At 37.5% G+C, this 14602-nt stretch overlaps 2 protein-coding genes across 26 annotated transcripts in view; both read left to right on the top strand.

Annotated features, from left to right (window-relative positions):
- Sgip1 (SH3GL interacting endocytic adaptor 1) overlaps window positions 1-6506 on the top strand; it is a 206530-nt gene extending 200024 nt beyond the window's left edge. For all 24 annotated transcript variants that reach the window (XM_074079829.1, XM_074079847.1, XM_074079850.1 and 21 more), the window contains 3 exons: window positions 1477-1541; window positions 2527-2691; window positions 3817-6506. In XM_074079829.1, the coding sequence (XP_073935930.1) occupies window positions 1477-1541; window positions 2527-2691; window positions 3817-3839 (253 nt within the window). In that variant the 3' untranslated portion in view covers window positions 3840-6506. The remainder of the gene's footprint in view (window positions 1-1476; window positions 1542-2526; window positions 2692-3816) is intronic.
- A 148-nt stretch (window positions 6507-6654) lies between these two features.
- Window positions 6655-14602, top strand: part of Dynlt5 (dynein light chain Tctex-type family member 5) — a 33081-nt gene continuing 25133 nt past the window's right edge. The window contains exons 1-2 of one of the 2 annotated variants that reach the window (XM_074079855.1): window positions 6655-12685; window positions 14280-14401. In XM_074079855.1, coding sequence (XP_073935956.1) covers window positions 14286-14401 — 116 coding nt within the window. In that variant the 5' untranslated portion in view covers window positions 6655-12685; window positions 14280-14285. Of the gene's footprint in view, window positions 14402-14602 lie in introns of both variants that reach the window. The other variant, XM_074079854.1, reaches the window with a different exon arrangement.

Raw genomic sequence — 14602 nt, 5'->3', positions numbered from 1 at the left:
TTTGGTCTTCTGAGCCTGGCTAATCTAGCTCAGGATGATGTTCTCCAGTTCATCCATTTACTTGCGAATGATAAGATTTCATTCTTCTTTATGGCTGCAAAAAATTCCATTGTGTATAAGTACCACATTTTCTTGATCCATTCTTCAGTAGTGGGGCATCTGGGCTGTTTCCATAACTTGGCTATTGTGAATAGCACTGCAAGAGGTGTGCAGGTGCCTCTGGAGTAACCTGAGTCGCATTCCTTTGGGTATATCCCCAAGAGTGGTATTGCCGGATCATATGGCAGATCTGTTTAGATTTTTAAGAAGCCTCCATATTGTTTTCCAGAGTGGTTGCACTAGCTTGCATTCCCACCAGCAGTGTACGAGGGTTCTTTTTTTCCCCACGTCCTCACCAACACTTGTTGTTGGTAATGTTTTTGATGATAGCTATTCTAACAGGGGTGAGGTGGAATCTTAGTGTGGTTTTGATTTGCATTTCCTTTATGACCGGAGATGGTGAGCATTTTTTTGGCCATTTGAATTTCTTCTTTTGAGAAAGTTCTGTTTAGTTCACTTGCCCATTTCTTTATTGGTTCATTGATCTTGGGAGAGAATAGTTTTTTGAGTTCCCTGTATTTTCTGGTTATCAGTCCTTTGTCCGATGTATAGCTGGCAAATATTTTGTCCCACTCTGTGTGTTGTCTCTTCAGTTTAGAGACCATTTCTTTTGTTGTTGGCACCTCCTTAACTGGTTCTCAATGCCTACAAAGCTGGGAACAACACTAGACCCAAGTCTGGGGGCATCTTTATTTGAAGATCTTCCCTACCCCATCTCAGATTGCTGGCCAGAGGATGCAGCACGAAGATAGCAGGAGAATGCCCTCTGCCTCCCTTCTGCTTTCCAAATCGCAAACCATGCATATAGTTGTTGGGACCTCATTTGCATCTAGGACCTTAACTGCAAAGAAATCTGGGAAATGTAGTGTTTCATTTTCTAGAATGTGGACTATAAAAAGGTACACTGGCAAAGGTATGGGACTAGAAACTGAAGAGATACTGAGTGCCAATAGCTTCTGACATATTCTAAAATAAACACTCCAGTTCTTCACGTGACTGTCAGTGGCAAAGAATAAAACATTTGTCAAACAATGAATGTCAGCCAGATGATGTCCCCAATTTAAGTTATATGAATTAATTGATCAATATTTCCCATCTGTTCTTTCAGTAGATTTGAAATTCTTCCCAATTTTTTTCTAAATTCTGTATTTTCTGAATGTTTGTCTTATCTTGTAGCTAGTCAGAATAAGGAAAAGGAAAAGGATTTATACATGAATAGGCACATAGATGATAGATACATACACATATACAACTTTTAAATCACAGTCAACTTTTCAAGATTCAGTTTTTGAAAATTAATAGTGTCTGGAAAAACATGGCATCTGTTCAACATAACTCCTTGCACATGGAAAAGTCTTTTATCTATTTTATTTTTAGGAATGCTGAACAACAAAGGATATTGTGGAAGATTCCTGACATATCTCAGAAGTCAGAAAATGGAGGTAAGGTAATCACAGCCTTATTTTATTTAACATGAAAGCTGAAACAACTTGTGGGTGTTAGCCAATGGTGAACCAAAATGCATGTAAGCACTTAGAGCAAACAGAATATATCATTTCATTTTTATATTTAGTTATTTCTCTCTCTCTCCTTTTTTTGGAGGGTGGTACTGGAGTTTGAAATCAGGGCCTTGACCTTGTACTCACTAGGCAGGAGCTCTACTATTTGAGCCACACACCCAGCCCTGCATTTAGTTAGTTCAATCAAAAAAAGCAAATAACTTTTCAATGGATCTTCCTCTTCTTTTTTTTTCTCCTGGTGGGACTGCTGTTTGAACTCAGGGCTTCACACTTGCTAGACAGTTGCTCTACCACTTCAGCCATGCCCCTAGCCCTATTTTGCCTTAATTATTTTTCAGATAGGGTCTCACACCTCTTTCCTGGGACTGGCCTCACATACTGCTCCTCCTACCTATGTCTCCCACATAACTGGGATTACAGGAACGCACCACTCCATCTCACTGCTCTTACTGGTCTCAGACTGTGATCCTTCTGATCTCTGCCTCCCTACTTGGGGAGTAGAATTATAGGCATGTGCAACCACATCCAACCCTTCTTCCCCTTTCCTGCCAAGACCTCACCTCACACAGATCATTCTTAGGGTAGAGAAGAACCTTTAAAGGAGTATCTTTTACCAGATCCCATACTCCCTTAGTAGATACTTTTCACTTTCCTTTGATGTCGACCATAAACTGGAAAAGATGTGGCCTTCCGTGCAGTATGCCCTATATTTTGAAATACCATTTTGTTGAATTCCACTTTTACCAGTATGCAAATAGAATTGCTTATAATATTCAATTATACATTTTATCACTGAAGCATATACTGTTTCCTAATACATCCAATTTTGTAATGTTAACTCTCTAATACATTTTCCAAAATTATATCTAAAATGTGTGTTGACTGTTGTCTAATAATGCTTTTTTAGGTGTGGGTTCTTTATTGGCAAGATTTCAGTTATCTGAAGGCCCAAGCAAACCTTCCCCATTGGTTGTCCAATTCACAAGTGAAGGAAGCACTCTTTCTGGCTGTGACATTGAACTTGTTGGAGCAGGGTATCGATTTTCACTCATCAAGAAAAGGTTTGCTGCAGGTAAGCTTCAGTGGCAAAAATAAGGTTGCCTTAGCTACCCTTCCCCCAAAGGAATAAACTATTATTTTCTATCGTCTTCCTCTTCCTCATGCCCAACCTCCATCCCAATTGTTGAATGGAGTACAACTAGAACAGTGAACTGAAAATCAGAAGTCAGCGAGGCTCTGGCTACTTACCCTGACTCTGTATCTTATGTAGGCTGACCAATGGTTCCCACTACATAGATCTGTATACTGAGGTCAATGGAGTAAGCTCTACTTTTGTTATATTGACAAAAAAGATAAATGCTGCTCACTTTTATATTTGTCTCCACTTGATAACTTTAGGAAAAAGAACATACACAATTTATTATATGACTAAGGCATGGGAGTATCAACTCTGAAAATTTTTCCAACAGGACTTCATAGATTTTAGACTTGTTAGGCTTAGCTGAGATCTAGAAGAATCTAATTTTCAATTTAAGAACAACCTTAAAAAAATCTAAGCCACAAATAGGGTTTGCCCATGAACTGAATGTAGCCACGAGACAGGTTTCATTTGGCAAAAAAATGATAAGATTTTTTATGGAGATGGGGACTCCTTAATGCTAAGATGATACTTGTCAGTGATTGGCTAAGATAAATCCTGTTTTTTGTTTTGATTTGTGGTGCAGGTAACCAAACTCGGGGCCTTGCATATGCTAGGCAAGCACTGTACCACTCAGTTATATAAAGCCTGTGTTCTTAAGCCTACTGAACCAATGTGATTTTTAATGATATCCCTTTCACTCTTAAAAATGACCCACGTTGGAAATAAATTATGAGCACCTTTTCTAAAATAAGTTGGATTCTCCCTTGCAGCAACAAATTGCCCCAATCTATTCTGGGCAAAACTCAAACCTCTGCAAATTGCGTATCTACGGAAGATAATCTAGTTATCTATGGAAGATAAGCTTGTGAAAGGCAACTAGCTGATATAGACAAACAAAAAACTTGAAAACCTTTGTTTATTTTATGTTAGCATTGCACTCTTAAGTATGTATACTTGGCTCCAAGGGGTAGGGCAGAAGGAATAGAAAAGTACCCATGTAAAAATCACATTATCCAACTAGCAGATAACCTGTTGATATGTTGTTTTGTTTTGCAGGAAAATACTTGGCAGATAACTAATAAAATCTTATGCAAGGACTTGGAAGATTCATATAATGGAGAACTGTTAATGAGAAATAGGTTTTAATTCTGGTCTGATGAAAACAAACCAATAACTGTACTTGGGATAGATCAGCTGGAAAGTCATTGGTTTTTCCACCATGATTTCCCTCCCATAGTACCATGGTGACCAGTCCTACAGTATTTACTTCTAGGTGTAATATTGTTAATGGTTTTAAAATGTAATTATTGTATTTGTAAATTGTACTTTCATTCCAGTAAGGCAGTTAGACACTTGAGTTTTAGTATTTTACCGTTCCTGAAACAGATGTAATTTAAATTGTGGTATGTAAATTTAATAGTAGTACTGTTGAATGGCACAATGCTTACAGAGGTAGATTGCATTTTGTCAATATATAAAATTTAAATATAATATTGATAGCTGTCACAAAGGGGGTGCCACATATAAGAAATTTAAATGGAGCCAGAAGGAAAAAAACTTACTTTTCTTCAGTTCTCAGTATGTTTTACTCTAGTGCTAAATAAAAATTCTATCTTCAGATGTTTAGTGGGTTAAATTCAGAAACTATTTCAAAAAAAATTCTAAGGCTAAAGCATATTCACAGAAATGCATTACTTACCACTTTTTAAAAAGCTTTTTTTTCAAACTGCAAATTTCATAAAAATGCAAACTGTGTAAACAGGGCCTCTTATTTTTATAACTTGTGTAAAAAGGGAAAGGAATTCATATTTAAAGTTTAAGTATATTAAATTATAATCAAGAGTAAAGAAGATGTTGAAATCTTAACTAGTTTCCCTTTTCTCTACAGTTTAGCAAGTGTAGAGGACTGCTGAATAATTAATCACACAAAAACCAAAATTGTGATTTTAAGGTTTCAAGAATTTCCATAGTCAAACCGATCAATAACTTTTGCACAATTACTCTGAATAGATGGTCTCTGTTGTCCATCTTGGAGGAATGATACGTGACTTCCTCTTTACCCACAGGAATCAAAACATTGAGAATAAAAATCTTAGGCAAAAAAAAACCTTTTTTGGTTCTCTGTTTAGATCCAAAGGAAGAATTCTAATTGTTATCATTTATGTCATTTGGGAAGGAAGAAGTAAACTTTATAAATGAAATTCTATTCACATTATTGTGCAATACATTTTCTTTTGGTTGACTAAGATTCATTGTATAAAACTGTGAATCATTGCCCTTCTTTGGGAATCAAGAGTCATCAAAGTCACTTCACTGTTGCAAGGTACAATAAACGCTACAATTCCCTGACCTGTATCCATGTCATGGGAATTCAGAGAACTTCGTTAGCAGTCCCAGTTGTAAAACCTTCCCACACTAAAATCTAAAAATATTTGTCTTCCTCTAGGTCATAGAACTTATTTTAAATATAAACCAATTCCTATTTTAGGTTATATTATCAAATAACTAGAATTAAGTCATTATGTGTATCAATTGCTAAATTTCATTTTAGTCACTCAAATTTAACAAAGAATCTTCAACCCCCTTAAATTTTAGAATCAAATTAAATTTTTTAAATCTTACTTTTAAAATGTGATTGTGACTGGGAATTGTTTATAGTGGAACTTTTTAAATTCATATTTGTACTCTTTGATCAATGCTTGCTACCAAGAAAATATTCAAAATTATCTGCTTTGCCTTGCAGACATCTTACTGTTCCAACACTCTCTCAATCAGTTCCCCAAAGCAGCCTGAAGTTTTTTTGAACAAACTAAGTAATATACTCATTTTAAGTAAAGGTATTCAATTTGGTTTTGAAATCAAAATAAGAAAAAAAAGAAACATTTTAAATCCCATGAAATATTGGGAAATTTAGAACACTAAAAACCAATGGCAAGTAAGCAGCAGAAAATTAAGAATCGTCCAGCATATGAACACAAAAATCTTTTTAATTAATTCATGGAAAAACATACTGACTATTAACACAAAGCATATTAAAATGTGTAAATATTACTGGTTCTCATGTCTTTCTCTTTATATTTTATTTTATAGAGATTTAGAATTCGTAATCAAACATAAGGTTTTTCTTTCCAAAGAATAAATTTTGTTGATATTGTTACAAATGTAATTTAAAACATAGCTTTCAACAGTCTCTAACATTATTCAAAAGTTTCTTACTTCACCTTTAGGAACCAGAATGGGAGTCACTGATTTAACATAATTTACTCCTGAGTAGCCAGAACCTCGAAGAGAAAGTATCCCTTCCCCTTTCAGAAAACAGGTCAAACAATAATACCATAAGCTCATATCAGGAAGATCTGGGCTTTTTGTTTTATATTTTAATCTTGTAGGTTATAATCTCCTGTTAAACCTATATCCACAGTACTGTAGAATAAGAATTCAAGTTCTAAACAATGATCTTAGCAATGCAAGAGTCACAGTTATCAAAGACCTATCAGGTCAGTTCCTGTGTCCAAGCAAGATAGGCTAGTTTATACTAAGATGAATTTCAGTACAAGGGTTAATGTAATGAAAGTTTCTAGTTAACCAGAACAGTATTTTCTGAAAAGCTCCACTCTATCAAGATAAAAAGTATGAATGATACTGCTGTATTTTGGCAACATGGAAAGTATGCTTTTCTGTTCAAGTAAATCCCAAATTTTCATGAAATTGTTAAAAATAAATTCTTTTTAATAGTCTGAATCTTATCATAATTGGAATTCTTAATTACTAAGCATTTTTTTTAGTTTTTAAAAATCTATTTGATGCATCTATAGACAAAATGAAAATTCACTGTATAGTATTTGGGAAGAACTTCATCTCTAAAGAAAGAATGTCCACATTTCCAATGGTTTGAGTGAATAGCTGGGAATCCCCAGAAAGGCAAGCTGCAGATGCTCTCTTTACTCAATTTCAATCTGCAAAGTGTGGGATCCATAATTGCACATATTTCCATTTTTAAATCTTTTTTTCAAAGAAGCAGATAAGTATATTAACTCTACCACTAATTCCTGCTGTGTGAACTTGGATAAGTCACTGGCTTCTTCTCATCTTTAGAGTGAGGAGTTGGGACTGCCAATAGTGTTCAAGCTTTCCTTAACAACAGGACATTTTTTTTCTAATAAAATTGCACACAAATTCCTGTTAGGAAAAACATCTCCAAGCAATGAAGGGGCTTCTCAACAGTTTAAAAGCAGTAACAAGACATAAATGAGCTAAAGTGGCTTCTAACCCTGAAGACCAACGATTCTACTCTACTCAGATAAAATGCCTTTGAAGGTTTCATAAGGAAAATTTGTACAGTCACAGTAATCAGCTAACACACAACAAAAATGTATATATACTTGATTGGTTATCATGTTCCAGTCACTATAGATATTAGTTCATTTAATCCTTACTAAAATCCAAAAGTTGTAAGGACTCTTTAATTCCTGTTTTACCAATGATGACATTGAGACTTAGCAAATGAACTGATTCACCCAAAGTGAAAATACACAACCCAGTTATCTCAACTGCGAATGGAGAATTTTGCTCTGTTTTGCTTTGTCCATTCTGGGGGACAATCTGTTTATTTTACTATTCGTACTCAATTTGAGTGCCAAGGTAAAAGACCAGCATTGAAATAAAGACAATTCTAATAAGGAAATTATTGAAAAAAAGTCAACATTTCTCAAAATATGATATGCTGACCACTTGTATACTCACATAAGGGGGATAATTGTTTGAACTAAGTCACCACTATATACTCAGTATATAATAGACATCGATAACTTTTTATTGAATTAGTAAACCTTTAGGAATGGAACTGGGAATATGTATTTTAATAAGCACCCAAAATTTGAGAATTATTGTCTGAGTAGCTCTCTAAGGTCTTTTTTAGTTTTGACATTATATCAGATTTGAAGCACTAATTCTAAGTTGAATGCCATTTTTCTAGTCAGTTTTTGTTTTCAATTTGATCTACTTCCTCCAATCTTAAAAAAGAAAGGAGAGGGAGAAAGAAAGAGAGAAAGACGAGGAGGATTTTCTAGGAAAATCCCTGTCTTTTGGGGGTTTGTAATGCTTTCTCAGTCTTGAGGTAGCTTGAACTGTATTCTCCAGTTTTCACGTTTCTGTCCTTTTCTTCAGTATCTTAAAAGACTTGCCGTACCAGGAAGGTTGTGAGCTGCCACTCGTTCCTAACACAAAGTCCTAGTCAATGTGTCCTTTGCAAGGGAACCCTAGACCTCTCAGCTGTGAGCTGGATTTATTTGATCGTGAGCTTTTGACTTTAGAAGCACAGATTATGCCTCATTCCAAAAGAATTTATACCAATTATTTTTATTTTTACGGGTTTTTTTCAAAATAATGATGGGTTGTCAGTTAAAGTGCAAAGCTATAGTAAAATGTGCAGGTATCTACTAGAGACATGAGTGTGCATGTCTGTGTTTAAGCTTTCTCTTCCCCGAAAGAGTATACATTTGAGCAAAATTCTGTTCGGTCACCTGATTTTTGATCAGCAATTTTAAAAAAAAAAATGAAAGCAGGATTTTTAATAGTATGAAAATGGGGGGTGGTCTGTAAACATAGCTTTATAAGTTAATATAAGTATGATGTTCCCATGAAAAGAAACAAGTGAGTCAAATCATACCGATATGAATGAACAAATGAATCCAAGTGACACTAATTAAAGTCACTATTCTAGGAGCAGCTGCAGTACCCTTCACTGCGTTTCTCTCTTGAGGCTTGATTGTATCTTCCTTCTCCTTTGTGTTCTCGTTCTTCCATTCAGAAAACAGCATCGAAAGCCATTCTCTCAGTCATGAATTAAACACGGCTACTTTTACATTACTTTTTGTCCACAGTATGACCAGGAAAAATGAGATAGGAGTACATTGCTTTGTGTCTCCAACTATTAAAAACAAACAAGAGCAACAAAGAAATACTTGCCTTTCTCCTGTGGTATTGCTTGAATCTCCGGTCATCTTCTGGTTGCTACAGTTGCATTCCTAAAGTCCAATCAAAAGCTAAGTGATCTTAAAGGAATGGCAGATTTTAGGGTCTATTGAGTTAACCATGTCGAGACTTCGTTATTGGCCCTCACACTCAGTGTCTGATTTCTACCCTAAATATGTCTTTGTATAAGAAAAAGGGACCACTTGGACAACATTCACCATGAGTGTAGTAATTTGTTCTGTAGGTTTAACTTCTAAAGGTATTTTTCCTTTAATTTATAGTATTTCTCATTTCCTCCTTCTATCCTTAGAGTAAGTAAATTCTTACCCTTATAAGAAAAGATATTTCAATGAAAAACAAATATATTTTTTAATTCCCTAAATGTTTTAAAGAAAAGAGGTAAAGTATATTTGGACTGAATTCATCTGTATTCCAGTATTTTCCAAATCACTTTTAGATCGCCTAGTTCAGGCAGATGGTCATTGTGATCTGAGAACAAATGATTGCGTACCATGGTCCTCAGTCCTTGGACAATGACGATAAATGTCAGTATTTTTTCGGAAATTAAGAAGTTATTGGATCAGGAAAATATTTTTTTTTATTTCTAAGCATACCTTGAAAAAGTTTATTTTTAATACTAATTTATACCTCTTTCAATAACAGCAAATAAGATATCCAAGAATGCTTTGAAGAGATGCTTCTAACTTTGAGGGAATTCCTCCCATTTCAAATGAATTTCTATCTATGTTCACTAGTATCTCTTAGTGAATTTAGCTTTATTACCTGAAATATTTAAAACAAAACAGTGAAATTTTTTTGTACTTTTTAAGTGCTACCTTGAAAACCTGCTCCCATGCTGAGCACATCACATCTCTATGTGTTGAAGATGTCCCAAATTCTGTAGTGTGGAATTAACACGAGTGAACAGTTTTCAGTAATATTTTACTGAACAGTTTTAAGAAATTGAATCATGCTAGATGGTTGTTGATAGTGTTTTAATGTAAGCTTGTTAGAAATTACATGAAAAACATTTTAGTTACAGCTGAGAGCAACGCACCATTTGGCACAGATCTTTCAGGACTTTGCCTTCTTTCAAAGGTCATTTCACAGTGCTTTTTTGCTTTGCTTATTTTTTGAAAGCAGGTTTTTGTTTTACATAAAATCAACACTGTTCCTTTAAAAAAATTCTTGGGTAAATTGTTATCAGATAGAAATGAATAAAGAGGAATCACTCTACATTTCTCTAAATATAATTCAATTTTTAATTCACTCTGAGCTTGTGAATCAGCTGATAGTTCAGAAGCCAGGTATAATTTAGTATGTTTCATTGAATGGGTATATCATGCAGCGTTAATTCCATCTGAGAGACAAAGCAAGTGCTTAATGTAATTCATACATCAGTACCTTCAATTATTTTAAATAACACACAGGGATTGCTGTCCCAAGGTCCAAAGCCAGATTTTTCTTTTCCTTATTAGCTGCTAGCTAGGATGATATTCTTAAAGCATGCTGATTTTGTAGGTCAGAGTCTACTTCTTGCTTTTCAAATGAATATGCATGAAAGAGATTGGCTTCTGTCCAATTCTCCTTCTCTTTCTCTCTCTCTTTCCCTCCTTTCTTTCCCCCCTCTCTCTCCCTCCTTCCCTTCCTTCCCCACCCACCCCCTTGTCTCAGTCTGAGGGAACTGGGAATTGCTGCTGAATAATTTTTGTCAAAAAGCCAAGAGTTAGTATGATGATATGCTATTATTTATGAGCAGAGTCTCACGCGGGCAAGCAGTAATTTACAGAGCTGACTTTTTCAGCTGTTTGAACCTATTGTGTTTCAATTGAAAAGAATTTTCATTAGGTCTTCACTTGTAAAGGGAAAGATCTATATAAGGAAATGATCAAAGTTTAATTTTCATTCTCACTAAGTGGCAGTGTAAGCCATTGAGTTTTTGTTTGTTTTTTTTGTTTGTTTGTTTTTGTACTTTAACAATAAGAAGCTTGGAAAGGAGTCTCAGAGAAAGTTTTGCTGCATTTCTAAATGTAATGAAAGTCATTCGGTTAAGGGAAATGCTGCCAGTGTGTACTTTGATTTCGTAGGCTTTAGAGTTCTCTATGATCTGTGAAGCAAAAAGTTCATTGAATTTCTTTACATTCTTGTACTGAATATATAATTTCACAAACTACCTTGGGCATAAAATATTCACACAAGGAATTGTAGATTCAAATTCTCAAAATGCATTTTAAATTAAGTTCAAATGTTGATACCTCATCTTTTTTCCTACAAGCTCAATTTGACCCAGTTTTCTGGTAGCCATTACTGCTTAGCCTGTGACGGCAGCTTTTCTGCTTCTATGTGGCTCTCAGAGAAACCCAGTGAGCTGGGAGGGCCTGTTGCCTCACAGAACTACAAAGGTGGGACAAATTTGAAGATAACCATGAGACCATCTTAATGTGACTTGCCTTACAAGTTACAAAAAGTGAGGCTATCACTGTTTTGTGAATAATGATTTTTATAAAATTTTTCCTTCATAATTTTCCCTGTCATCCATTTCACAAAATCTTGAATATGCAATTATTTATCATGACACATTACTGCAAATAGGGATCCCATTTCAGAATAAAGCTTAATTCTCTATGTGAGTAAGTTGTCATTGAAATGTGATTTTTTTTTCCTGGAAAATAAATGAAACTATGAAAATAAATTGAGCTGTAGACTTCTTTTTTATTGTCAGCCTCTTAAAATTTTACTTGCATCTCTGGAGAAGTTACACATTTTGGGGGAAGGGATGGTGGGCCAGAGGTCTGGCCAAGGTCAAGAGCTTTGGAATCACACAAATTTCAGGTTCATAATTTAACTAAAGATCTTAACCTGTTTTTCAACAATTCAGCATAACCTTATCTTTTAAAAAGATGGAGTAGCATGATCCCTGAATCATAGGGTCATTGAGCAGATTAAATAACATTTATCAGTCACTGGGCAGAGCTTATCTAGTTCGTGGCAGATATTCAATAAACCTTCCCTGGTCTTATCTTTCATCTTCCCTAACTCTGTGCTCTACTGAGTTCCCAAAACTAACCACAATGGGTGGCTGGTGGTCACCCCAGCTAATACTTTTCAAGGGCCCTACCCTAGGCTGGGGGTTTGTGGAGCCATTCAAGGGCTCCACACTGCCCAGTGCTCGGGATCTGTTTTGCTTGCTTTTAATAGGGAAAGCCAATATGGATGGAACAGGATGGTTGCTGAAGGGACAAAGGGATTCTGAATTATGGCAGATGGGTTCTCAACCCCAAACAGCCTCCATTTCAAGTCTTCTTAAACTTTAATACCCTGGGAAGTGTTAACCACTGAAGTTGCCTAACCCTGTAGGTACTAAGCAAGGATTAAGAACAAGTCTTGGTTTTCTAAATCTGTAAAGGACAAACGGTCCTTTCGTGACAGGGCTGTTGAGACAGCTGAATGAAACTGAACTATTGGACAGTGTCTGGCAACTGTAAGTTCTCAGTTACTCCTGTCATCAGAGCCTCACCTCCGGGCTGAGGGGGAGGGGGCAGTTTTATGCTCTCCAGTCTGAGGAATCCTCAGCAATTCCCACCTGCCCCTGATGAGAAAGGGAACAGGATGAGGGACTCTCAGGGCTACTTTTCAGTGCCAAATTGCACCAACTCCAGCACGCAGTGAGGCTTAGTGGCTCCCTGGGGCAGTCAGGATGAGCTCCTTTACATCTTCAAAGAGGCAGGGAGGACCACATAGCTGCCAAGTCCGGCTGGGGCGGGCCAAGGCGATGTTTGAAGAAGTCACCTTGGAGACCGACTGCGGAGTCCCGGGGGAGTGCAGGGCGCGGCAGCGGGCAGAGGGAGACCTGGGGAGCGAGGCCCAGGCTGCTCACTGTGCCAGCAGAGGACGATCCCAAGATCCTAGTGGCCCAGAGTCCAGGGGTGCACACTACCCCGGTCAACTGTAGGTAAGTGCGCCTCCCTCGGTGCCATTGTTTTGGGGAAAGGAGTTTGGGGAGGGAGCCGCCCTACCTTGGAAGGGGTCTGCCTTGGTCAGATCTCTCTGCTGCTTTTTAACTCCTCCACTCAACAAGCAAGAAAAAGTGACCCCAAATTTGGGAACTGGGCATGGGTCCTGGCCTTTGGCTCCCAGCCCGCCTGCATGGCTGGGCTTCAAGGAGATGCCCAAGGCAAAGGTGGCCAGCGCAGTACCTCCTGGATCCTGAGCAGCGGTTTCTGGGGCCAGCTGCCACTTTAGGAACCTCCAGGTTCCAATTCTGGCCTTTCTAGAGAGATTGTGGCCTGCAGAGCAGCTTTGGAAGCAGCTAAGGTGGCCGAGGTCTGTGTCTGTGACTTCGGAGCAGAAAGCGAATGACCTGCTTCAGCAGGCCGTGTGTCTGATCCGTGTTCACAGACGCCCTCCACCTCATGCACACGGGGACACACATGCGGCACACGCACACAGGTCATACAGGTGCTCACTGTCACACGCAGGCACACACGTGACACCTCTGCCCCATCCAGGGCCCTGTGCCTACCAGAGGGACCTTGGCGACAGGACCCTGGGTTTGAGGGCAGGCTCCCCGTCTTCCCTTCCCACTCACCCTCCTGCTCCTTGCTGCCGGGCACTGTGGAGTTAGTTCTGTTTTAATGTGTAGCGCAGAGTCTCCTTGTTGGGGTTCTCAGATGTACAGATTCTGAAATAATCTAAATGGATACCGAATGGGTAGGTAGGCAGAGAGGGCATTAGAGCTACAGTCCAAGTCCTGGAAAACCTATTGCTACCACCAGCTTTTTAACCAGCATTTGGGAAAAGGAGGTAGGTTTTTCAATAAATTACTACATTAAAAGTTAGCTGGGGGCGTGGCTTAAGTGTCCTGATTTCAAACCCCAGTACCACCAAAAACAACAACAACAACAACAAAATTAAGTCCTGTTTTCCCTGTAACAAAGTAAATTACTGTTGCTTGGGGTGGGGGGAAGAAGTCTTGGGAGAACAAGATTTTTTTTTTTATTTTGGCAGTGCTGGGGATTGAATCCATGGCCTTGCAAATACTAGGCAAGTGCTCCTAACACTGCGATCCCTGCCCTCAGTCCCTATTTGTTTTAAAGTAACTGTGAACAACAGCTATTAATTATCATTTATAATTAATAGTTTAATTATATTACAACTATTAACATTTATCAAGATTAAACATGGGGCAATAAAAATAATGGTTTCTGGTTTGGGTGGAACAGCATCTTTTTCTACACACAGCTAAGGCTAGTATTTTCTCAATTACTTTCTCCCTCTGCAATTAAACGTTTTTGCTACAGCTTAATATCTGCTTGTGTGAATTACTACACTATTGCATAAGTAAAATTTTTCAGGGTACCATTTTTCCGGTGATGCTGACCATAATGGTAACACACTATTGAGTGATCATACTATCACTCATGAGAGAACCTCATTGCCCCCTCTAGAAGGTATGTGTTCTTTAGTTGGATGAATCTCTATTGTACTAACTAAAAGGGTTTCAGATCTTTCTTTTGCTATTCCACAAAATTCTTCTTCTATCATAGAGTGTGATGATGTCAGCCACTGCTAAAGACAGAGCCACTCGCTCACCAAAGAAAAAAGAGAGTCTGTCCTCTCTAGGTAGTCATGAGTTCCGACGGAAGGAAATTCACGGACGCACCAAAGAGTGAGTAACCAGATGCCTAATGCCTTAAGTTATTGTATTATTCAGTCTATATATTTAGCAGGAGAAAAATAAACATTTCTTTAGGAATCTAAAAGGAGTGAAAATGGGCAAGACCCTTGTCTAGTTGGTCCTTGAGGGCCTTATTTAAGATAAGAGAGAAAGCTCAAGTGACATGTTGAATCTACCTGCAGTTTGACTACT

This window comes from Castor canadensis, chromosome 7 (genome assembly GCF_047511655.1).
Source record: "Castor canadensis chromosome 7, mCasCan1.hap1v2, whole genome shotgun sequence".
Lineage (NCBI taxonomy): Eukaryota > Metazoa > Chordata > Mammalia > Rodentia > Castoridae > Castor > Castor canadensis.
The sequence above is the reverse complement of the archived record's forward strand: the minus strand, read 5'-3'. Positions and strand labels throughout refer to the sequence as shown.